General features: G+C 38.4%; 1 protein-coding gene across 1 annotated transcript in view; it reads left to right on the top strand.

Moving 5' to 3' along the window:
• tmtc1 (transmembrane O-mannosyltransferase targeting cadherins 1) overlaps window positions 1-27,395 on the top strand; it is a 212,900-nt gene that overhangs the window by 164,235 nt on the left and 21,270 nt on the right. The window contains exons 10-14 of the mRNA XM_084711318.1: window positions 3,340-3,453; window positions 14,705-14,848; window positions 18,903-19,011; window positions 19,276-19,378; window positions 25,866-26,001. Coding sequence (XP_084567444.1) covers window positions 3,340-3,453; window positions 14,705-14,848; window positions 18,903-19,011; window positions 19,276-19,378; window positions 25,866-26,001 — 606 coding nt within the window. The remainder of the gene's footprint in view (window positions 1-3,339; window positions 3,454-14,704; window positions 14,849-18,902; window positions 19,012-19,275; window positions 19,379-25,865; window positions 26,002-27,395) is intronic.

Genomic DNA, 27,395 nt, shown 5'->3' with positions numbered 1-27,395 from the left:
TAACTTTTACTTGATTGATCAAATTCTGAACAGCTGATTACTTTATCATCGATTAATCGTCATCATCCCTAGCTTTGATGCATATTATTAAGATGGACCAGACGATTTGGAGACGGTTCTTGATTTCCATGCGTACTTCTGACCCATTGTCCTAAAAGGCATAGATACTGCATCAGGTGAAAGTAAAGAAAAACCTGCTCTGTAGTGTTGCTACATATAAAAACCACCAGCAGCACGATGCAGTCTTCTGCTCTGAGTCCAAACTCATACAGACATGATGCTCATATATTAGAATCCATTCTGTCTGTGTAAAGTTCAAATACAGTTTAAGTAGAATATTATATGAAACATAGTTAAACACAGTGTGGAAGTTGCATGTCTCTCCCTTGTTTGTGTTTATGATAATAACTGACAGAAGATTTATGGAGTAAACAACACAACAATCAACAACACAGCCCCTTATGAAGAGTCAGTGGAGAACTGTGTGTGTGTATGTGTTCTGTAATTAATTCAGCTAAATCAATGAACATGTATATAAGGCAGCAGATCGATACACACACACTGCCTGTGTGTTGTTGTTCAGCTTGTTATCTGACGAGTCTGCATGCTGTGTGTTGATTTATTTATCTCTCCATCTGACGGCCTCCACATTATTACGACTTCTCTCTCTCTGCCTCTGTGACAGATGAGAGTGACAAACGGTGAAATAATAAACACGCCCTCAAGTCTTTCTTTTCCTCATTTATTTTTCATTTCCAGTCAGACCTGCATATGTTGGAAGCTGTGTGTATGTGTGTACAGGTCCTATATTACTAATGTTTGTGTTCACATGGAGGTACATGTGAGAGTAACCCCACTATCTGCTCTCATTTTAATCCATGCAGCTGTCTGCAGCAGCGCCGTGCGTCCCGGCTGCGTCTGACAGACGTAAACATAAACTGAAGCGTTTATTTCAACTTCGTCTGTTTTTTTTTCATAATACACATGTAAACACAAAGCTGGTGCTCAGAAAAAAGGCACTGAAAACATATTTTATCCACACATTAGTGTTACTGTTGTGTTATTATATAACACTAGACCAGCCAAGGAAATTGTTTGGACCGTTTTCAAATTTATATATGCAATAACTTGTTGATTAAAAAAAATCCAACACTGCTGACTTTTTCTAAAAGTGTCTGTATTTTCATTTAAAATGTTCTTTATATAAAAATTGTACAAAAGGAAAAGAAAATGTGATCATTTTTATCTGTTTCAGCCACAAGCAGTCATACTGACCACATAGAAACTGCCACTGTTATATTGTTTAGAACTTTTTACGCAGTTAGAGATGCATCTTGGTTGCTTAGCAGCTGTCAACGTCTCTGTCAATAGAACATCATAAGTCTTTTAGACTGAAATAAAATAAAGTAGGGGAGACCAGGGACGGTTGTAACACTTTTTGTCTCAGCAGCTATAACTCACTGAATTTTTGTGTTAAAGCTCTCAAACACAAAGCGCCCTTACTTAGTACAAATACCAGTGTTTTTTGGTTTTATTTTTGTACTCGTTTCCTGCCTTTTCCCATAGGCTATGATTATTTTTTGTGATGGTTCTAGGTCAAAATGTGTTATTATTAATATCAAAATAACATGTTTATAATCTTATAAAATAGATAAACTGTCTCTCACTCTGAGTAGAATGGGATCACTGATGGTTATTATCCTACAGAAAAATACTGCTGTGAATATCAGTCATTGTGGTTTACTACATGCAGTAGCATCCATATTGATCAATACATTTGACAAAATGTATATTTGGTGTAAGAAGATAAACTAACAGAATAAATGCATTAATCTCTCAGTCTGGTATTTTTCATGAGAAATAATAGAGTTTGGAAGTCAAAGGTAAGAATGATGCTTATGGCCATTCAAGTAGTAATTGGATTCTGGCATTTCTAGTGTTATTCTAGGCAGAGCAGAGTGTGCTCTACAGTCAGAGAGGAGCTCACTCTGCTCAGCTTTAATCCCACAGACTCTCTCTTCACTTCACCAAGCAGCTGGGAAACAAAACACAGAACTTCTTGGATTTCTCCTGTAGTGTTTTCATGAGCAAACTAGACAACTTCACTGCTAGACTTTAATCCCTCTGCTCTGATCACCAACGCTGTCTGCTCTGAGCGCAGACACTGGTGCTATCCTTTACTCATCCACACCCATTGTGTGCGCACACACACACACACACACACACACTGCAGTGCTTATGCATTGTGTTGATAGAAAACAGATCAGAAATATTCACACATATAGACGGAAAACTGCACACTGCACTGTAAGTTTTTGGTCATCATGTGAATGTGATGATGTTGTCATGTTTGCAGTCTCGACAAGAGGTTTAAAACTGTTGAGATAATTTACTTTTCTTTAAGATCAACTTGAATCTTTATGTTTTAGGTGCTGTTTACGCAATGCCTTCAGTATCAAATGGTAAACTTTTGTTTCATTTTCGTCAGTCTCTTACAAAAAGAGAAAAGCAAAGTTTTGAAACTGGGTTCCAGAGTGAAATCTTTTTAAAACACCACCCTTACTGTCACCGTGTAAACTGGCAACATGCAGATCCTGTGAAAACAGACTGTTGAGTTATGTTTGTGCTGTTGAATCAAATAGACTTTATTAATGATCTTCCCAAAAAATGTAGATTTGCCGCACCATTACTGTGACCAGCAGAGGTGTATTAGTTGTAGAAGAAAGCGGTGCGCAGGCACATGTGATATTCTGTGTTTTATTATAAAGTTACACTGCCAACTACTGGCCTGGCATGCATACTGCAGACTTTTTTAGTCGTTGTCTGAATGTGGAACTTTTTTAAAATGCAAAGGAGCAACTTTTCAGTTCTTAACAAGAACGTTGTCATGTAAACGTGGCCTTAGAAACCCCCCAGAAATGTATATTTTAGAAACTGTTGACAGTGAGCCATGAACCTGATTTGTCATTATGTGGGTGCTTAGATGAAATGGTTGCAATTGAAAATATTAAATTCTTAACCATTATTCACTTTCACTTCCATGATTGAGTTTGAGTTTCTAAAACTCAAAGACTGGAGTCAAAACTCAAGTTGCCTTGAAATTCTGAATTTTCTCAACTTTTTCGTTTTTACAGTGTGGGCATTCAGAAGGACAAAGCCAAAAAAAAAAAGAAAGGCAATCTCTGGTGCAGGTGAAGTCAAAGTCACTCCAGCTCCCCTAGAGACATCAGGCTCCTCTCCTCGAAAGGCTTTTTGTACTTTCAGTGATGTTGCTCAGATGTGTGCTCCTCATTTCTTTCGAGTGACTCACTTCATGCCTCCTCTTCCTCCTTGTTTCAGCTCTGGTATCCAGACTCTGCCTCACAATGCCAAAGTCCACTACAACTACGCCAATTTCCTGAAAGACACCGGCCGGCACCAGGAGGCCATCCACCACTACACCACTGCCCTCAGGTCTGTGCTAATTCAACTCCCTGCAAAGTCACACAGCACATGGGTGAAGGTGTTTCCTGTTGTTGCAAACAGAGCTGCTGCATTCATGTGTATGTTCACATTCTACACAAGTCAAATTTTCACTTCTGCAAACCTCAAACCTTGTAGCCTTGTAGCTGCTGACACCTGCAGCATGGACACCACAACACGGCTAACAGAGCAGCAGCTATTTACAAAGTTAGCACCCATGTTGTATTACCTGAGTGACAAGGGAAGACTCCAGAAAACTGCTAATGCAGGTTCTGTCAGTCAGTCTGTCAGTTTGACATACCAATTAAAAGTTTGCCAAAGTATGTTAGCTGCTAGCTTTGGTTAGCCAGCTGTTACTGTAGCCATTGTATGTTAGCTGCTAACTTTGGTTAGCCTGCTATTAGTGTGTTCAGCCACCATCTTTAGACACAACTCAACTCAACTCAGCTTTATTTATATATCACCTTTGATACAAACATGCAGCCCAAAGTGCTTCACATTGCAAAATTAAAACAACAGACAGGGAACAAATCAAAACAAGGAAAGAATGATACAAATCCACAAATGGACGTTTGGGAGAAAAGGACAAAGAACACAGAGACATTGACATTGTCAATGTTTTAATAAAAACAGCATTATCCAAGAGCATTATGAGAAGAGTGGTCATGTTTCTCTGCCCAATCATTTTCAACCTGTTATCCTGGTATCTGACTGTTTCCTGTTTACACCAGCACACACATGCCCAGTGTATGTACAGTAATGTACAGTAATGGTCATGTGATATGCATTTTCAGGTGTGTTAGCATGAATGGAAGTCATTCCCAAAAAGGTACCAAAACGTCCATCTGGACGAAGATTGTTTTTGTTTTAAAACACTGATTTAAATGTAAAACACTGAAAATACTCCTGCTTCAGAATTATGTGTGAATGCAGCTGATTTTTCCATAATTTTACTGTGAAGGGTTGGGAAGTGAATGACTCTCAGAAGCTACACGAGCAATCAAAGACTGATTGGTTGTGACAGACTGAAATTACTGTTTCAAAGCCACGTTTTACCTGTCATTTAAAGGTTTTTGAGGACTTTAGTTAATTTGCTTTCGCATCCTACACAACGTCTGTTGTGTTATTGTTCAATCTTATTGTACAAGCTTATTGTCCTCAAAGAGTCTCTTCCTGCAGAATGTGTCTGCCTGAATGCCATCTCCTGTAGCTCTGAACAGATTAAGACTCCTCCTGAATATCAGGACAGACATTTCCTAAGTTAGGATAGCTGCCTTTACTCATACACTTTAAATGTCAGAGCTAGTTTCCTACTGTGAGATGCTTTATAAGTGCTGGCCCAGTATTGGTTTCTCATTCTTGCTGCTTTGCACTGATGGAAAAAACAATTCAGATCTTGATCTCAAGTAAAATAATAAGTATTCAAGTCAAATATGTGAAGTATCTAAAGTTAAAAGAGTTATTGTGAAGCACGGCTTCTTTCACAGTGTTTTATCATTGTTGCATGAGGCTGTCATATCAAATGCCGCTCTCCACACATTTGCATAAAAAGTCTCTACTATATGTCTCCATAAATTGGCTCAATATTTGCATAAAACACCAAATGTCAAAACATGTTTTACTGAAAACTTACTTTGTCACCATATATTTGCATAAAATGTCCTTTGTCACAATGCAGCTGCAAATACATGGTGACCTCAGGAGTTTGCATGTGTGGTGACGATGAAAGTCTATGCAGACTTTAATGAAACTTGAAGTTTTATACAGAAGTATGGTAGCACAGGGAGTTTAATCCAAATATATTGTGACAGGTAGTGTATCTAGACATGTTATACAGACAGTTTGAAGTAAATGTGTTGTCAAAGAGAGTTTCACTGTGTGGTGATACAGGAAGTTACATAATGTTTTTTTTTTGATGGAAGGAGTTAAGATGAAATTTAAAATAACTTTTTTTCATATTGTGACATTGCAAAAGTACTGTGATATTGATTTTTATACAAATACATTCAGACATAGGAACAATAAATTTGAAACATAATACATCTGTGACCTTTTGTAGCTGATGTATTACAAAAAAATCAAATTCAAATTAGAATTTCACAATTTATTTTCATGTTTGAAAATGCATATTTACTGCCACAATAAATATTTCCCCAAACATAACTCTGTAATGATGATGAAAGTGAATGTAAAATTACTTTTTTCACACTTTCATACTGGTCAGCTTTAACACATTTCTGAAAAGAGGCATAGCAGAATCCTGTCATTTTCACCAGGAAAGGAACCAAAACTTTGATCTTGAAGGTCAGTTTGCATTTTGCCAATTGGAAAATGATAACTCTATTTCACATTCACTTTCATGAGAAACATTGGATTTTTATGTGTATGAGTACACTGAAAATTGGGTGACAGGCTTTTATTTGAAACAGGTTTATATTTGAGGCAGGCCTTTATTTCTGTTCAATTTAATTCAGGTTCACAACAGGCTTTATTGGCATGAATGTCATATAAACAACATTGCCAACACATCAAGGATAACTGTTAATAATAACATTAAAAAAAAAATCTTATTGCCTCTGTTTGATAAGTGTAATTGGTCATATCTTAGTACAAATCCTAATTTTGATTTGCTCCCATTTTTATTATTTTTTTTATTTTATTTAACCCTTATTTAGCCAGGAAAACTCTTTGAGACCAAGGTCTCATTTTCAGTGGTGCCCTGGTTACATACAATACATTTTACAATCATGGAATAATACAAACAATAAAGAATTTTTTTTTTTTAAAAAAAGCTCATATTTATCCTGTTAAAGTTATTGCAGTACACCGTTTACAGTATATAAACTAAACACTTCCTGTTTCTATTTACAAAAAAAAAAAAAAAAAAAAAAACATTTGCTGAAACATTTACAGAAAATGGAAAACTTCTCACTTCTATGCTACTACAGAATACAATTTGGCTGAGATGTCAACACACTTGCAGTGACTGAAATTGGACAGTAACACTTTAGAAGAGTGATGCAGAGCAACAGAATGCTGAAAATAGCATGATTTTATTGTTGAATTTATTAAATTAAGCAACGGAAATATACGTTATGGTTAGTCTTTATGCATATATATAATATGACACTGGGAGTTTATCCACTTTTCCCCCAGCCATTATTTGAGACCTGGTTTTTATTTTAGGATATATGGTATTATATTTATTCTTCTTAGTATTATTTATCATTATTTTGATTTATTTTGGCATTGATTAAACTTTCCTACATTTTTTAATTTTTAGTTCAGTAGCACATACAAATGGAAAAGGGCGTTTCATTTTAATTAAGCAATATCATTTTCATATTGACAGCAAGGGACTTTTATTAAACTGAGTTTTAATTTTACAGCACAGTGTCTTCATAAAGCATTAATTAAAGTGAGAGTGGCTGGTCTGGTGGGTTCAGGTTTGCTAGTGATTCATAAAGTGTTAGAGAATACTTTATGACATGGTACCTAAACTATCTAAAAGATGCAAGGAATATATGCTCCAAGTTCTTACATTTTGTTGGTGCAAACAAAATGTAATGTTAACTTGTTCTTTACATCGTCCACTCACCTTCATGAACACACGTCAGTCTGCTTTCCCACTGAATTCAGCAGATGAATCAAGTCAGTCAGTCAAATCAAGCAAAAGCTGAACCAGTCTGACAGTAGGTGAAAGCATGAAGCAGTAGTGTGTGTCACCGTGTGTGTACAGTATGTGTGTGTAGCACACAGCAAATATGCCACAGCTAACTGTGTATGTACTCATGCTACTGTAGGGTTTAGATGTGTTTGTCTGTACGAGTTGAACAAAATGGAAAAACTGGAGCGTTTTCTTATCTGACAGCATCCAGGCCTCATTCCCATCTGAACATGAGGAACAAGTGCTCTCTCATCTCTTATTACTATTACTGCCAACATGACATATGATATTTCTTGTCTAGTCTTCTTTTGCCCAACAGCCTGTCAGTTATGCTAAACTGAGGATAAGAGAAGATAAGATAAAATATTCCTTTATTAGTCCCACATTGGGGCAGCAAAGTGGATAGCTAAAAATGGTATGTATAATATAAACAGACTTATCTAGCTTGTTAATTAAGGTTCAGTTATTTTTGTCCAGTGGAAGAGTTTTAAAAGTCCCATGAAAAGGCTTCAGGATGATCATTATCTTCCGTTGTTTAATATAGTTCCACATGAAACAGGATCTCAGGGTGTGGCTAACACAGGCCTGCCATTAACAGTTATGAACTGGGACATAACTTTCCAAACTGGGCCCTCACCCCCACTCCAGCACCACCGCCACCCTCCCATCCTCAGCTGTAATACCAACAGGGGCTGTTTCAAATAAGCTCTCGGACATTAGCTTTATACTGGCTCAGATCATGAGTCAACATATAAATTCAGTCTTTCATATAATGAATTCAGTCTCGAGTGCTCCATGAATCAAAGTATTGATCATATTGTGTACAGAACTGAAATACTTTACAGAGGAGAAGTCTTCAACTACATTGTTTAATTTTTCTAAGCAGATATTTTGGGGGCTGGGAGTTTCAAATGAAAATAAAAAATATTCAGGGCTAATTAGCCTTTTTTAAAATATATTTTCTCTTTATTATAAAATTAATCTGTGTAATATTTCAAACTGATCTGCTGTCAAAAAATAATGAAAACAACTTCTGGTTTGTTTTGTAGGCGCACTTTTGATGAACCATTGCACAAAGCTAGCTCACTGACTGAGACACTGTATTTCCTGTAACTGCTTCAAAATAAAAGACAAGTTTTGTATCACACACACACACACACACACACACACACACACACACACACACACACACACACACACACACATATTCAGTCCCACATAAACAATCATGTTGCCCCAAATACTCCCTAGAGCACCAAATCTGACTTAATCCGCTGCTGGAAATAGTCCCAACAAATGCACGGTTACAGTGTTCAGTAGTTTGAGAAATTGAATTGAAATTCAAAAATGAAACAATGTATGTTGAGTGTCTCATTCAACATCAACAGGAATCTGAGTGAAAATAAACTTGAAAACTTCGACCATTTCTCAACACTGTGTGACAGATCAGGTTCTGATTGACGCCTCCCTCAGGAGAACCGCTGTAGGAAGCTAAACAAAGAACTGCTGTGGACAGGGTCAGCAGCAAAATGCATTTTAGACACAAAATAATTAAATACCAGTTTACGTCTATGCTATATTTAGAATATTTTCACTTCTTTAATTTGCAGTCAGACAGCTTTTGTCTAAGGGCAACTGAAGCCACCATCTGTGCACTCTTCAAATACACAAAGCTTCTTTGACAAAATACCTTTTATTTTATTGTCTAACTTTCTTTTTTTTTAAACACATCAGTTCAGTTTGGTTCCTCGTTGTTGAGTTGGATCAGACTCACAGATGCAGCTGTTTGAGTGGGACAACTGACGTAGATTTTTTTATATCATTGTTTTGTGGAAATAATTACGGAATTTTCATATTAAATATCCAAACACAGTCACACCCAATTCAAACCCAGTATCAGGAAAGTAAACAGACTTGAACTAGAAGAGGTCACTCTGTAGAGTGCTGATCCCCACCAGGCAACAGATGGTGAAGCACCTACTGCAATGTCACCACAACTGCCAGATGCAACCAGAGGAGACCAACATTAACATGACCCTCATATACACTGTCTCAAAGTGAAGCAAGATTTCAACTGAAGCAGTTGTTGATCACCGCAGGCTGAGTGCCGTTTAGTCCCATTATATTGGAGAGAAGACAGACATCATTGCAGCTGATATCTCCAAAACTCTGATGGAGAAAAACATGTATTTTTGTTGTTGCAGCTTCAAGTTGAACATGTCCTTGACTGTTTTGACCTTTTGCAGAAAGAGAAGATGGTCGTGTTATAGAGGTGCATTTTTCACATGCGTTTTGAGCATAATGGATAGCCTGGAACTCAAGGTTACTGCAGAGAATATAAGGTGTTTTTATTTCATGGAACCTTGAAGAAAGCATACACTGGCTTTTATCCAATGTACCATCCTATACTGTGCATACTGTAAGGTGTATACACTTTATTTTTAGTCAGGGTGGCTCTGTAGGGAATTGAACCGTTGAAGTACGACAGCATTAGCGGCACATGTACACACTGGGCTTCAAAGCAACCTTTCATTTTTATTGTAAAGGACTCATCTTGTTGATAAATGCGGTTGTTCCTTCTCACACGATTAAACTCAGTGTAATTAATAAACCATCAGATTAATGTGAAGATACATGTTAGCAAGTGCACGCACACCTTTGGGTGCACGTTCTCATGCGTGTAATGGCCTTGTTTCAGCTCAGAGCTCGTGCTCTGTTCATCTATCACACACACAGGCTGCATTAATGAAAGGGAGCGTCCATTAGTCCTTCCTGTCACTGCAGAGGCTTCCTGAGGAACCTGAGGCTCCTCGCTCATGTTTTCCCTTTCATCCATCTCTCCCTTATTCAGATTACTTCATCTGTAATATGATTCAGATGCATCTGGAATCTGGAATCTCTTTATCTGTGACAGGTGATGTTAAATTTTTCTCCCCTATTTTCTCCCCTTCCCCCCTATTTTAGATTACACTGTAAAGAAAATGAACACAAAATGTAATTTCAAGACAGCTACCTTCACTAGATTTATGACTTTTGAATCAAACTCAGACTTTTGAGTTGAAATGAACTCAACCAAGTTTTGCCAGCTTATAATCTTTTATTGAATCTTTTATTTATTTATTTTATTGACTTTAAAAATTGAATGGTTGCAATTGGAAATGTTAAATTATTAACTGTTATTCACTTTCACTTCAATGTGTTTACTCATCAGTTTTTGAAATACAAATTTTTGGAGGGTTCTAAAACAGAAAGATTTTCGATTTACTTTATCCAAAGAAATGAATTGAAAGATCGTTATTAGTTGGTAAACCTTTTTCAAAACATAAGAGTTTTAGTTCTCAAAACTCAAAAATATACTGAAGCAAGCTTGAAATTCTGAGACTTCTCAACTTTTCTGTTCTTACAGTGTAGATGTGTTTCCCTCTCCGACCAGAAATGTGGGCTTTTCTTGTGTTCACGAGTCTGTGCCTCAGCCTGGCGAGCTGTCTGCTGGTTGGTTTATTTATAAAGTGCAGAGCTGACTGTAAACAGGCGAGAGGCCGTGTGTCACACACTGCAGCAAAAACCACAACTGACACACACATTCTGAATCTGCTGTTTGCATGTTCAAAGAATGCTCCTGAAACCAGAACAATACCAGCGAATCCCACCCGGCTTAATCAGAATATGTTGCATTCAGAATAAGGGTGACCCTTTATGTTACAGTGCTTGTAATAAGCATCAGTTAATAGGTAATAAGGCCTTTATATGATACTTGTTACATTAATATGTCTTAACAGCATCATAAACACATTTATTGTTAGCCTCTAAAACATTGATAAGCACTTATAAGTAACTTGTTTACAGTTTATTGACTGCTTAAGAACATTAATTAAAGCCTTATGAGTTTCTGTACTTGTTTATAAATGTGAACAATAATTATTAACTTATATAAATCCAGACATTATAGAACATTATAGGTATATTAGTTAAGCTCAATAAAGATTTTTACATACTTCATTTTACATACTTAACTATGCACTTATTAACAGTTAACTATGAGAGTACTAGATCTGAAGTGCCTGACTGCCAGACAAAGCAATGTTAAATGAGGTACAGTACTGTTAGATCTAGACCCTTTCTAGAGTGTCGATTGAATATTGATTAATACATTTTTAATTGGTTAAATTCTTAACAGCAATTCATCGATAGATAACTAAGATTCTTACTCCAAACCTGTGCCTGCTGCAGTGTTTTTTACTGTATGTTGTGGTTTTAATTGGCCCGTGATCAGATACCTTTATTGTCTATAAAAATGCAGATAAAACATTTGGCTATTAATTCAAATTGTACTCAGTACTCAATTCTGATTTTATAAATAACTAAGTATTACATAATGTAATGCATATTTAAGTATGAGTAATCTTGAAAATCTACCTGTGAAAGTGCAAGTACCCCAAAAAACTACTTAATTATAGTAATTTGAGTATTTGTAATTAGTCACTTCCACCCCTGGCAATAACTTAATATATAACATTTGCCGTATTTACAAGAAGACCAAAATAGTTAAGAATTTGTTGTAAACAGTGTTTCACAAAATTTATTAGGTTTCGCCTCATTCAACAACTCACGAAATTGTGTGATTTTTAAAGTGGTGTGGTGGTTACTTGTTATCTACAGTAATGGAACAAGCAGCTGTTCCATGTGTGCTTACAGACTCCAGATGAATGTGGTTCAGGGCACACTGTGTACAGACTGTGAGATCAGATCTCATCTTCAGTGTGCCTCACGCTCGTCCACTTTTGATGGGATCACCCATGAAGCCCGTCTATAAACTCGTGAAATCAATCAGTCAAACCAGGATTTGAAGATACTTGTCAAAACAATTCATTGTTCAGCTGTAATCAGTGCTCCTGACACTGTCTCATTTGTGCTGTGCTTCTCCTTCACTGCCACTTGTTTTCTTCTGTTCCCTCCTCTTTTTCTCATCTTGTAATAGATGCATGTAGCATCTTCAGCACCCTTCTCATAATTCCCAGTCGCTGCATTCCTCCCCTCCATCTCTCATCTCTCTGCCCTCTCTGCTTCTTAGCCTTCCCTCCTCCCTTCTCTCCTGCCGTCCTGCAGAGCTGTGTGCTGCTGCCAGTATGTGGGAGCTCCACAGCACAACAAGCTCCCTGCTAATCCAGCCTGCCAAACCCCGAGCACAGAGCCTCAGCAGCTTTCATCCAGCTCCAAACCACATCCCAGCCCATAATAACGTGAAACCCACCAGACCACTCACTCTCACTTTAATTAACCAGCCTCGGCTCCCTACTCTCTCCCTTGTTCTTCTCAGAGACAGAGATCCCTTTGAATCCCTTACAGTTTTAAATCCCAAAGTTACTTCCCTTCCAGTCCCAAAGTTCTTTAACAGCTGTCTTTTTTGGGGCTATTTCCTCTTGCATTAACTGGTCTGTTTCAGACATAATCCATCAAGTAGAGTGAGGGACAGATATTCATTATGTTTTAGATTTTTATTCTAGTAATGCAGGGCCCATAAAGGGAGGGGCTGTTCAAAACAGAATTGTTTGCTTGGCCCTGGAAAGTGCAGCATTGCCGAGAGCTATGGTATGGCTGCTTGCAGTGTTCTTGAGAACCGATCATCTGATTGACCTCCCACTCGATGGTGCACTCCCTTATATCCTCAGCCCGAAGTCTCAAGTACATCAGATGAAAGGTTCTCATGATACGTGAAGGACAGTCATATACAAATACATACAGACAGAGATTTCTTTGTAGTTAGATGATGCTGTTACAGCACCACCGTCACTCAGACATCATACCTACACATGTCCAATGAATATGGTTGCAGTTGCACAAAGCATTCAGGATATATGACATTTTTAGTAATTTAAGCCGTGGCCACAGCGTTTGAGCAAACTTTAAAGGAATAGTTCATCCCCATATTGAAAATACATATTTTTCCAGTGACCTGTAGCGCTGTTTGCCCATCAAGATTCTTTTGGTGCGAGTTGGAGAGTGTTGGAGATATCAGCTGTAGAGATGTAAGCCTTCTCTGTAATATGTCGGGACTCAATGGCATTTGGCTTTGGTGCTTAAAGAACCAAAAAACTACATTTGAAAAATTCAGAACCAGTGCCTCTTTCCAAAAATCATGACCCAGTTACCTGAGATAATCCACGGACCTTGTTGTGAGCAGTTTCATGTAGTTTCATGTACTTTCTTTCTAGTAGACAAGTACTGCAGAAAGCAGTTATTTAATTAATGAAGTGGGCCTGTTCAAGCTAAAATTATATTCTTCTTTAAATGAAATATGTCTAGTATTGATCCTCCCATGTTTACAGAACAGGACTAGCTGGACAAGGGTTGGGCGTTGTCTACCAAATTGGCATATGATATGTCCACAGTGAAACATTACGATGGACGCTGACATTGTTGCTGGGTCTTACAGGGCCGTCATCTCGGCACCACACGTCACTAACTTTGTTGTGTTTCATAAGAAAATAAGACAAATTACATTAGAATTCCAGCAATAACTTTTTTTTAATTTCCTCTCCCAAATGTCAAAAACAGAATGTGGGCAACAACTCTGCGGGGATACAGTACCTCGAATACAATCATGATGGTAGAGGATGCAGTGGTCAAAGGTGAAGGCTTCATTCATCAACCCAAACCTAAACCTGACAATGCAAAAATAAGCTTTAGATAATATGCGTTTCTTGCATTAGATGGTCACTGTTTGTGACTGTTGGCCTATAGCAGCAGACCTGTTGTCTACAGGTGGGTAGAGGAAGCAAAGACATCTGACTGTGTAGGTTCTAACAGTCTAAGCAGATCTTTCTTTGGTCACTCTGATGAAGCAGCTTTCAGTGAACAGGTGGACTCTGTTGATCAGTGTTGTTTCCTCCTGATGTTTCCAGCTGCTCCTCATTACACGCTGTGAAACACCGACCTATGAAACACACGCAACAAAGTTACCATAGAAACAGTAAAGAATGTTGCCACGGCACCCGCTCACTTCTTGCCCTGGGGCATCTTGTCAGGCTCGTGTCACCATTATGGGCACTAACTATAAAAGTGTATTTCAATTACATGGCGGTCTTTTGTAGCAGTGATGGAGAGCAGCAGTAAATGTCAGCAGAGAGGCTGCTGGCTGCAGCTTCAACACACTCACTGCTGATTTATCTGCACCATTTGCTCTGAAGATAATGCTTATCACTGTGACAAGGCACTTAGTCCAATCAAGATCATGTTATGGTGTGCTTCCCTCTGGAAGCGTGCAGCCATTAGTGGTTCCAGAGATGAACAGAGTTTGACAGCGATGTTCAGTTCCAGAGCTGGAGAGCTGACCGTCTGGCTAATACTGTTCCATGACTGCTGGATGTGCTCAGTTCACACTATCAACTTATGAGGTTAAGATGTGTCAGTGTTTACTACTTTCTGCTGCCCCCAAGTGGCAAAAAAGGTCTAATTCCCCTCAGTAAAGTCAACATTTCCATTTTTCTACAAGATCTTCTCAATAAATACCGTCCTCTTCTCCTCTCCCTCCCCCCCCTCTCCTCTGTTCTCTCTCCTCCCCTCCCCTCCTCTCAGGTTATACCCCCGCCATGCCAGCGCCATGAACAATCTGGGCACTCTGACCCGCAGCCCGGAGGAGGCCGAGCGCTACTACAGGAAAGCACTGGACATCAACCCCCAGCATAACCGAGCTCTGTTCAACCTGGGAAACCTCCTCAAGTAAGGCGCACACACTCTCACACACTGAAAGGCTGTTTTAGAGCAGATGTATGGCAACGGCACTCACTTGTGATCACACACTGGAGACCTTGCTCATGGCCTGTTAGCAACTTTTGAACAGCTTTTAATAGAAAGAAAGTGTTTTCATCTACGAAGGTTTCCGGGAAAAAAATAGCAATAACCCTCCCAGCTGGAGGCAGTCTTAATGTTCCATCAGTGACTATTAATTATGTCTAGAAAGCATGGCATTCTTTTAAGCAGCAGGTTTTAAACTAGTGAGGTCAGACTGACATAAGTAGAGATGAAGAGCTGATCTGTGGGAGCTCAGTGCTTTGCAGTACTTTGGTTTTAATCACACCATCTTGGGTACTAGTCCCCTGTGAAGATGAGATTTTCCTCATCATTAGATGCTAAAAATTGTGTAAAAAAACAGAAACACCGTGTTTCAATCTGGCTGGTGGAGGATAAAGGTTAATGTATGGTTACTGTGGTGTGTGTGTGTGTGTGTGGAGTTCACGGCAGGACTGTTCTCAAAAGATCTCAAGACAGTGCTCAATTTAACAGTGATCTCTCCCTAACCCTACCATTAAACTTAAGCAGATCTTAACAATAGCATTGTCACATTATGAAACATAAATAGTTTGTACAACATGCACAATAAAGAAACAAATCTCACAAGAGTTTTGCAAATACTAGGTTCCTATCTGGACAAGACCATTAGTCTTGGAAAGGCTTCAAATAATCTGCTTATTATATGATGATTGACAGATTCTAGCCCGTGATTCTGTGCTGAACTGCAAATGTTCCTTCATAGATCATGTTATAGTACCTTATATTAAACAGATTCTGTGCATCACATATTATTTGGACAAGCTTTTGCACTTCAACAAAGAAACGTCTCAAATTTTTCTTTTGGCTGCCCTCCTTAGGTAGCATTTCCTTTTTCCTGCTTTCTGTCTTTTCTTCTAAGTTTAACCCTACCTCTCAAATGTCAATAGTTTGTTGGTTTGCACACAGCACCTAAGTCTGGATTTACTGGGTTCTGTCTGGAATCTAGTTTCAAGATCAAATGCATTTCATCCACACACTCAGGTGGGTAAGAACAGATTTGGCTGTCAGTGCACATTTCATAAATCCCATGTAGGATTTTCTTATCTTCCTCTGCCTGCTTTTTGCAAGAACAAATATAAGAGAGAAATAAGAAAACATTCATGCATGAGGCCCATTGTCCAGTACTTTTGGAGCAACTGTTGCACCTTCACTTGACTTCCCCATCTTATGGTGGTTCAGTGGTTAAGACTGCTGTAAGAAGCAAGAGCCAAGAAGCCAGAAGGTTGTGGGTTGAAATCCCAGTTGGGTTTGGGTCTTTCTGTGTACAGTTTGCATCTTCTCTCTGTATTTGTGTAGGTTTCATGTTTATAATGGGGTAAATGCAGAGATTGAATTTGACTAAACCTGCTATATCTTGATTATAACTGCTTCTTGTGTGTCCCTTTTGCATTTTGGAAACACCATGTAATGATTTGTTTTTAGGACTCAAAACTCAACCTTTAAGACTTGGACTCAACTTGGGACTTTTTGATCTTGAATTGGAACTTGATTGTGGACTTAAAAGTTAAGTCTGGGGATTTTCTTGTTATTGTTGCAACACAATAACTTTGTCCCAACTCTGGGACTTTGTATGTGATGGTGGTTTGAAAAGTAAAGCAACCTGTGGGGTCGGATCATGTCTACCAAACTGGCAAATGGTGATCCAGAGTGGAACATCATTGTTCACCAACATCATTGTTGGGAGGATCTCCAGCTCAACACTTACCACTGTAGTCACTGTCATTTCCCACTTCGGCCTGACAGCAACCTCAAACTGTATCACTCAGCTGAGAAAACTCTGGCCCCATTCACCAGTGAAGGGAGCAGTAAGCTCAACTCTCACATCCCTGCTGGGCAGCCAGTGTTGTACCGAAAAAAGCACCTCTGCCATAAAAAGCACCCCCTGTAAGCAAGCCAGTCTGCCAGGAGATGTACCCCCTGCTATCCTACCCACCTGCTTTTAATCGCACAATAGCAGGTTTAAAAAGGTCTCGGTCTCTGCACCACATGTTCCTAACTTAGTTATTTTCAGCCTCTGAAGCCTGAAACAAAGCTAAAGCTGAACAATAGCGCAAATAACAAGGGCATGACTGAAAGAAACACACTGCTAGCGGCCCACAGAAATGAAACGCCACTGCCACCAATGTAACCGAGCATCTTAGGTTCACCTAACTGGGCAAATTCAATATGAAAATGATAAATGGGACATGGAGACACAGCATGCAGCCCTAAGAACCTGTGCCAGGACAGTCAGAAATCATTTCAAGTTCATTACGATCACTGAATGTGCAGCTGTAGAACATAGCATGTGAACACAGAAGAAAGCCTGTAAGTGGATGAGGGTTGTCAGGGTTGAGGACACCCTGACAAGTGTGTTTTTGTTGTGATCTGTGATTAAACTGGAGATTGTCACCTACATAGTATGAAACTTTAATGCCCATGATTCATTGCAGTAATGATGCAGAACCTTGGAATCATGATGTGTGGACGCAAACATAATAGAGACATCTTTTGAAAACACAGTCGGAGCACTCAGATGGAAATGAATGGTCAGCTGAAGATGCAGTGGCATTAGTCATACTGGAGTCAGAGGCTGTCGGTTCTGAAAAATAATGATTCACCACGCTGGCTTAATGAAAGTCGTCAATTACCCCAACTCGTGACACCACCACTGTAATCTGACAAGCTCTTTGTACAGCTGCTGAGATTTTGTGTTTGTTTTGAGGTCAAACAGCATGGACTGCCCTGAGCTCTGCTGGCTCTAATAGAAAATTACATCAATAATAGAAGCTAAAATGAAGTCCATTATTATGGCTCAGCTCCATTACCATCTCTGTGTTATCACTGGAGCTGTGAGTACAAACAGACCAACTGAGCCATCGATCCACCGCTGCAAGTCCACCACTGCTCTGTGTGAGTGTGTGTCTGTATGTGTGCTATTTGTTTTATGGACATGAATAAGTTATGTGTACAACTGTATGACAATGAAATGAAAAACGACTACTAGGTGGAGTCTATGGTTATGATTGAAAGTATCAAACTCTTACTACTAATGATGATGATGATGATGATGATAGTGATGGATGATGAGAGTATGTTAATATAGCTTGATGATGATGATTATGGTGAAGATAATGGCAACGTTGTTAATGAGATAGTAGTACAGGTCAGAGATGATGACTCGACCCACATAACTAACAACAGAACTTAACACAACCTAACAAAATGTGGTGAAGTTCCCTCTAAGGTGCTCCTCTAATGGACAAAACATGGTTAAAATGCCCTCTAGAGTGACCTTCTAGTGGACAAAACTGGACAAAATGCTGTTCAGGGTGCCAGTCTAGAGGACTTGGGACTTGACTTAAGACTTGCCTGTCCTTTTTTGGGAATTCATTTTGCACTATTTTGACAGCAAAGACCAGAGACTTACCCTTGACTTACTGTTGTTAGTTTCTTGCAGTGGAGAAATACAGTAAAGTTGTAATAGAGCTGCAACAACTGATTAATCTGTCAGTTATTTTCTCAATAATCGATTAGTTGTAAAATCCACAGAATGGAGAAAAATGGAGATCACTGTATCCCAGAAGTCAAGATGACATCCTTAAATGTCTTGTGTTGTCCACAACCCAAAGATATTCAGCTTACTGTCAGAGAGGAGTAAACTCAATGATTCAAAACAGTTAATTGATTAACAAAATAGTATAGTAGTTGATTAATTATTGGTTAATTGATTAATTGTTGCAGCTCCAAACCATAACAGGTTACTAATTTTTTCAACGAAGAACTTGAATTGCAAAATTAACACTGTAACATTGTTCATTACAACAAAAAAGTAAATAATAAAGTTACCCCTAACACTGATGATGATTCTGACGACGATGATGAGGATGATTAGGATAATGTGGAGGATGGTGATGATGCTGACGACGATGATGATATTGATGAAGCTGATTCTGTGCTCCAGGTCCCAGGGGAAGGAGAAAGAGGCCGTGACTCTGCTGAAGGACTCCATTCGCTTCGGCCCACATTTTGCTGACGCGTACTCCAGTCTGGCGTCACTCTATGCTGAGCAGGTGAAACAACCAGAACACACAAAACACACACATACACACACATATGTATCACATCTGACTTTGGAGCCTGCAGGCGTGTTGTAACTCATCACTACTTCATGACTGAATTAAATGAGCTTTGGCTGTAGATGCTTAATCTCTCTGCGGGCAGCTATAAACACCATTAGAGAGGCTGTTCACTTGTAAACACTGCAGCTTCCTGTGACCTTGGTCTGGTTCATTCCAGTTTTCATCCTTTATTCATTTCTTCTGCTTCTCCCACAGAAACGCTTTGCTGAAGCCAATGAAGTGTATGTGAAAGGTATAGAGAACTGCCCGGACAGCTCTGACCTGCATAACAACTACGGAGTCTTTCTGGTGGATACAGGTGAGTTCAGTACAGTGGCTCTCTGGTCCCTGGTGCTGACTGGTAAACACATTAACACCATAGTCCCCTACCTTAGCGTTTCCCAAACTTAGGGTCATGACCATGGACTTATAACAGAACCTAGACTGGGCAGTGTAGCTCAGCCCTCTTTCCAGTTTTTCCCTGCGGCCCCTCACAGTATTGCATCAAAAAAATTCCCCTGTGGCCCAAAAAGCATTTTCCCCATAAGCTTCCTTTATAAAAGAGATGTCTGTAAGACTGTTGTCAGGACACCTCCAACTGCAAACAAGATCAGTTATGACTCTGCGTATTTCAAATTTTTGATCCTGGAGGTTTTGTATTTGTAAAACTTTCCTCAAACTGAGAAAAGCAATTTAAAAATCTGTGACATCATGAAGTGAAAAGTCAAAGGGCCAAGCAGAAACTTGTGGGCAAGCAGGACAAACTCTACTGTGCAAATTTCATTGGCTGCATACTGCAGAAGTAAAACCAGGAAGCTAGACCCATGGACCCATTTTTATTTTCAGAGTAAATTGCATGACTGGATCTTTATTTACCTCAAGGGTAGAGAGTAGCAGGCCATTATTTAAAGATAACAAAAAGTTCTTAATATGTGTGGAAGCTGGGACAAAGTGGCTGTGCCAAACAAATGAAATATGATGCAACAAAACTAGGCCTGACCAGTGTTGTTGAAAACCAATCAGGTTATTGTCACCTGGAGACAAAAGACAGGAGGTGGGGAGAAAGGACAGGATCTTCACCACCTATTAACCTTAGTTTCTCGTCTCTCTAAGTTCTGCCAACATCCACATGTGTTCCTGAACTTTTCCATGGTTCAGACATCCTAAAATCATCTTGAATTGAATTTTCAGCGTGTAATTCATTTGGTTGTTTACACCCCAGTACCTCCAACATGGCCACGCATCAGGATTACTGACCAAACCGTGATGTAGTTGCAAACACTCTATTGTGGCAGGCATGAGACCAGAAGCAGCTCTCAGTGATGACAACTGTCGTGACATTCGACACAGGACACAAGAATTTTAAAGCACAAAAGTAAAACAACTGGAGTCAAGAAATGTAACAGCTTCCTGTCTAATGGTCAAAACTGTAAGGCAGCACAAAAATAGCAATTAGGCTACCAACATAAACCACCATGTTCTGAACACACACATTACAGACATTATGAAAAAACATTTTGTATTTGGAACATAAAACATTTTGGAACATGAAACAGCATTAGGCATGATGGAGAATGTGGGCCATCGCTACTAGGGATGTACACGTTTAGTCAACTACACGATTAAACGCTGGCACAAGAAATATTAGTCGATTAAAGTATTTATTAATATTTTATTCATGCACAGTGCCAGTTACCTGTTGCCTTTAAGCTGTTATTGCCCAGCATGAACGCCCTTATGGTCCACCAAACCCTGTATGCTGTTGTCACAAAGTTGGACAGATGGCAGTTCATACAGTGAATGCAGTTTGGCAGTGTCTTGATATACAAAATGAAAAGCACGACGAGTCAGCTAGTCTAAATTAAAGTTTGCGTTTGATCAACAGAGCATCCCTAGTTGCTACAGTATTTTGGTATGAAGTCCCATTTTGAGCCGCTCCCATTTTCCATGTTAATGTTACTGTTTTATGCTGTTAATACAAACTCAACACTCCCTGCATCTGTTTCAAATCAAAAACTCTTCTGCATTTCAGTGGATAATGCTAGGGATCTTAATCTTGCAATCATCAATTTGGGTGCGGATCCCAGGAGGGATGGAGGAGACGTGTCCACCCTGACTGAAGTTAAACAGATAAACACAACACTTTTTGAACATTTTGTTCATATGGCCCCCTAGCTATGCTAAGTGGTATGAACTGTACACATCAGCCTGTAGTGCTGAGTGAGTTGATTCATGTAGTGTTCATCTGTTGTAAACACTTCACCACAGGTTAGTTAATAATCTGACTGAGTCAATGACGTGCTTATTGATGGTGGAATGTTTTTCTTTTTAGTTTTTAGTGTGAAAATGTGTTCCTACCATAAAACTTGAATGTGAATATATTTCATAAATTGAGCTACCTTCTAATAATGAACTTTGTAAGTTTGGATGCCAGGAGACACCAAATTTCTCTTTTGGTGCTCAAGCTGAAAAAGTTTGGGAACCCCTGCTCTCCTGCATAAACATGCACAGGTTCACATGAGCAAAAGGATTCGACCTCTGCCTGTCTATCAAGCTCAAACTGGCTTCTTCAAAGGACCCTGCTGGTTTTTACTGATGAAATGATGTATTGCAAGGGCTTCATTCTGACTACTGATTTGGCCCATTACCAATAAATTGCATACTTTCCCAGGATTACATCAAGTTTTTGAGATTGATTTTCTTCCTTCCAGGCAGCCGTTTATTTCAGTTCCTTTCAGTACGTCAAAAATCAGCTTACAGCAGGAGAAATAAAACCAGCTGGGAAACAATTACTACTATTACAAACGCTTTTTCTTTTGCCAAAATGCAATCCAATACAAGTGGTCTGTCATGAAGATTACTTCTAAGATGCTATGCTATGATGTTAAGTTGTTTTTGACACTGTTATGGAGGTGTTTTAGAGAGTAAGCAGCAAGTCACAGGTTTTTATTTGCTTTTATATTTATATATTTTTATATTTTATTTTTTATTTTCCAACAAGGCAAGGCAAAGCAACGTGAACTACACTAGGCCCTAAAAGAGATCAACAAAAACCATAAATAAAACATGATGTAGTGATTTGAAAATCATTTTCAATTAATGTTAAATTAAATACAGTACAAAGACAACATGCGACACATTGCAACAAAAGTCTGGGGAAGTGGTTTGGAACGCTCCAAAAACACCTGTCTGGAACGTTCCACAGGTAAACAGGTGAGTTGGTAACATTTGACAGTATCATGACTGGACATTAAAGGGGCGTCCTCAAAAGGCTCAGTCTTTCACAAGCATGGATGGAGTGAGGTTCACCACTTTGTGAAAAATTATCTGGGCAGTCCAACAGTTTAAGAACATTTCTCAACTGCAGGAATTTAGAGATTTCACTATCTAGAATCCATAATATCATGAAAAGATTCAGAGAATCCAGAGAAATCCCTGCACATAAAAGGGCAAGCCTGAAAACCAACATTGAATGTCTGTGACCTTTGACCCCTCAGGCTGCACTGCATTAAAAACTGCATTAAAAACCACATCATTGTATAAAGGATACTACATGGGCTGAGGAACACTTTAGAAAACTGTTGTCAGTAAACACAGTTTGTCTCTGCATCTACAAATGCAAGTTCAGACTCTACCATGCAAAGACAAAGACATATATCAACAACATCCAGAAACACTGCAGACCTAGACTGAGATGGACTGACACAAAGTGGAAAAGTGTGCTGTGGTCTGACAAGTCCACATTTCAGACTGTTTTCACAAATCTAAAGAGGGCTAAAGAGGAAAAAGACCATCCAGAATGTCACCAGCACTAACTTCAAAAGACTGCAGCTCTGATAGTACAGGGGTTAATGCTGAAAGGTACATACAGGTTTTGGAACAACATGCTTCCATCCAGATGACGTCCCTGCTTATTTCAGCGAGACATCCTGTTTTTTGGAATTGGCATTATACATTTTGCTCCACAGCAGTGTATTACTTAGCTTCCTACACCAGCACTCCTGCTGCTTCTCCAAACTGGGGGCGTGTCGACCTCCATCTCCTGTAGGTAATACACTGACTATGGATAAGAAGCTCATGCAGCCACACTTAAAACAATCTGAATCATGACATTATAAAATTAACTAAAAATTTGCCTTTGCTGCATGCCCCGCCCCCTTGTCTCTCTTGAGCTTTACTATCCAATAAAGGCAAAATGCTAGAAAAAAAGGTGCTAATAAACCTGGATGCAAACTAATTTGTTTAATTATGTGAAAGCTGCCTGTTAATTGAACACCAACGAAAATGAGCAAGAAGGCTCAATTAAAGTGAACATGAGGGTGAAAATAACATCAGTAGTGTTTGTCTTGTAGTGGCAGACATCACAAGGTGTTAATTTAATTCTGTTTCAGCATGTATGTCATAGTGATGGTGTTGTGCTGGACTGCATTATATTCAGAGGTGTTTCTCTGACACAGTCCAGTGTGACAGAGTAACAGGTCTATAATTGAATTCACACACATCTGATATCAGAAGAAACTGAGCTTTATAAACATTGTAAAGGTAGAATTTATGCCAGACATGTTTTATTAAATTGCAGTAGATTTCACAGGTGTAATTTGCCTCTGAGTGTGTGTCTGTGCCTGTTGAAAAGTCTAACACAGAAGTTTTTTGGAGGTGGCTGCTCAACAGCAACCTTTTTTTCTTACAAACTCACATTGTTCTTTTCACAGTATCCAATTTGACTTGTTGTCTTCTGAATTTGATTTCCAGCAGCAGGGAAGGTGATTGCAACGGTTTGCGTCAGCAGACTCGAAAACTTCGAGCAGCAGCCTCTGCTCCCAACTGTAATTCAATCAGCAGACACGCTTAAAAATGATTTTATTCAGTGCTGGATAGATTTTTGTGGAGTCTTTGGCCATCTGACTCTACCCGATGGAACAGTAAATGCCTTATGAAATTGTCTTGTGGGTCAGTATTTTGAGAACCGTGTTCAGAACTGAACAACTAGTCACTGTTCAGCCCCTCTTATATGACGTCTCCTGCATAAACATGCAGAATATGGAGTCATAACAGACCAGTCTGATTTGTATTGATGTGTTGTAGCTGCCTGGTGTCTTTAGTGTGTGATTTTAATGAAGGTCTTTTTTCCTCAACATTTTTTCTTTATTCTCAAAATATCAACTTAATTCTCTGCCTTTTGACTTTTTTCCTCAACGTTTTGACTTAATTCTCGACTTGTCTACTTTATTCTCGATGTTTTGACTTTATTCACAACATCTCTGATTTATTCTGAAGGGAAATTAATTAATCAGAGGATCCACTTTTTTATATAACAGGTTTTTGGAATTCAAGTCAAGTTGCAAGTCTTTTTTGATTTTGTCAAGTTGAATCTAAAGTCATCAAATTTGTTACTTGAGTCCACGTCTTTTGAATGGAGTCCACACACGTGGATAATGGTCAGCAGTGATGTAAAGTCAACACATCTTTTTATTTCTTGAACTAAAAGACAGCGCTGTGGTGCTGTAAGTAAACATGGAGTGTTAGATCTCCTGTGCATGATATGATATGACTGATATTGATATGATGACTGGATTCATCTGGTTTTGATTTTGTTTAAATGAGTGTAGAATTCATCAGTACTGATTTATGATAAGCACTTTAACTGAACTTACTTTAATACGGAGGTCTGCAACCTTTAGACAATTTTGGAAAATTTTGGAGCTGCAGCTATTAAATTCTGTTTTTCCTGAAGACATCTTCTTTATTTGTCATCTATAAGTGGCCTATAGAGACTCCAGAAGATGAGCCACGGTCAGAATTTCGAGGAAAAGGCACCGGACCATGGACACAGGCTATGACACACATTTTAGTTGACGAAATATTTTGCTTTTAATTTGGTGTATTAACTACACATTTTTACAGCCGGAAAATATAAGAATCATTTAACACTGTAACAAAAACGGCTGAGACAACTCAAAATTTCAAACAACGTACTTCAATAGATTTGAGTCCAACTCAAACTCTTATGTTTTGAAATAAAATGTAAAAAGTTTTGCTGACCTGTAATCTTTAGTTGAGAAAATCCATTATTGTTCGTTAGATAAGATTAAATCTTAAAAAAATAAATTAATAAAAAGTTGTTCACAGGGAGCTGTGAACCTGATTTGTCTTTATTTTGGTGCCTGAAAATGAAATGGATATAACTGAAAATAGGATTTTTATGACACTCATTTTCACTTAAAATTTACTCTATAATTTTTTAAGTGCATTTTTTTTTCCAAGAAGAAAAGTAAATTACCTCAACAAAAGAGTTGTTGGTAGTTGGTAAACCTTTTTCAAAATTTTGAAAACTCAAAAATCTCTTACAGACCTACAAAAATGAAATGAAGTAATACCAGATGCTATAATAATTGTTATTAATTTCCATAAATTCTTTTGTCATAGTCAAAAGGAGCCACTGGTGGGGGGCTAAAGAGCTGCAGGTTGCAGACATTTTTACCAGATGCCACATAAGAATCAATGGTTATTTTATTTTTAGTAGTACTATTATCATCATAAACACTCCTTCAAGTCTTTGGAATATAAATGAACAACAGGTATTGCATTTGAAAAACATTTAATAGATGTTTCTTCCACCTTTCCTTCCATCTGTCTGCTGCCTCACTTCTCTTACATACTTTCTTTTTTCCTTGACTTCATCTATCCCTCCTGTCTTCTGTACATTTCTTGTCTCCTTCCTCATTTCCTCCTAATTTCTCATCTTCATGCCTTCCCACCATCCTCCCGCCTCCTTTCCCTCCTCTTTGCTCTGTCCTCTGGTCCAGGAGAGGGGGAGCTGGCAGCCGCTCACTACCAGCAAGCTGTTCGACTCAAACCAGCACACTATGTTGCCATGGTGAACCTGGGCCGCCTGCTACGATCGTCCAATGAGAACAAAGAAGCTGAGTCTTGGTACAAGAGGTGAGTAAAGTATCATATTTTTATTTTTGGCTGCTGCTGCGTAGCTGATTGTGACCTTTGATCTCCCAGAACGACAAGAAAAAGAGAAAAAAAAGTGACTGTTCTTTAGTCAGTTGTTTTTTCTGAAGCATTTTCAGTTTTTATTAAACCTGGACTAAAAGAAATTGATAGCTGACTAATTCATAACATTTAGAGTCTAAGAAGAAAGTATTTACAGAAGGAAAAATAATCTATTACATCACTGAATCACACTCCAGCCATATGGGAAATACAGTAACAACAAATGAACAGAATCTTTAAGAAAATCAGAATGCAGCCTACAAAAGATCGATTTTCAAATTAATTTTCCATCAGCCTTGAACCAAACTCTGTACTGAATATACAGATATTCCTTTAATGGGAAATTAAAAGTGAATGTTAAGGTTCATGTATTTTGAGAACCTGCTTGTAATATTTTAGCATCAGTTAATCAGCATTTTATTGATTTTGAAACCACAAACAGAGACCAGTGCTGACTAGTGTGTAAGTCAACACAGACAACTTAACTGATATCCTGTAAGTTCATCATCTGGTTCATTATAATGTAAATTACACGTTTAGCTGTCAGGGAAGCACCAGATGTTTGTGAACACAATACAAAATGCAGCATCCCCAGACTACCTTAAAAAAATCATGCAATTTTCTGAGTTGTTGAGTGAGAGGAAACTTCCTAAACTTTGTGAAACGCCAATACTATGATAATAATTTAATGTTGTCACTATCATCATTAAATACAAAATAATATAACACAATATAAGATTGCAATACAATACAATATATCATAATATAAGAGTATATGACCGTGTAATACATGTGTAATTGCAATTACTATTCCCACCTGCAGATAAAGCATCCCATGATGCTATTTATAATGTGCAGCAAAGTGCAGTATAGCTTCTTATTCTTAACTTTATATTACTATCTTATTAGTACCTTTTATTTTCACTTTGTATAGTATTTTTATTCTTATATAATATTCTTATTTGTACATAATTCTTGCATTTAACTTTAACTTTTTAATCTTTTAAGTTAGTCTCACTGCATCATCAAGTCAAATTCCTGTGTACTTTGTACATTTGGTGAATAAAGCGATTCTGATTTTGATTCTGATTCAGATAACATAATATATGCAGGGGCGGCGGGGCCCACCTCTTCCTTTTAATGGGAAACAACAACCAAAGAAATAACAAACATAAATAAATAAAGACAAAAAGAATGAAATGAATGGCACTCCTCAGTGGACAGACTCCTCCTCTTTATGCATTTTAGATTTAATTATCTAGTTTATTTGCTGGTTAAAGCAGGAAAGAATCATCATTCAGGTGATTTATGTACAGTGTGAATGCAGGTCAAGC

This window comes from Lutjanus erythropterus, chromosome 22, assembly GCF_056507025.1.
Source record: "Lutjanus erythropterus isolate fLutEry1 chromosome 22, fLutEry1.hap2, whole genome shotgun sequence".
In the NCBI taxonomy this organism is placed as follows: Eukaryota; Metazoa; Chordata; class Actinopteri; order Lutjaniformes; family Lutjanidae; genus Lutjanus; species Lutjanus erythropterus.
Note: the sequence above shows the minus strand (reverse complement) of the source record. Positions and strands in the feature narration are given on the sequence as shown.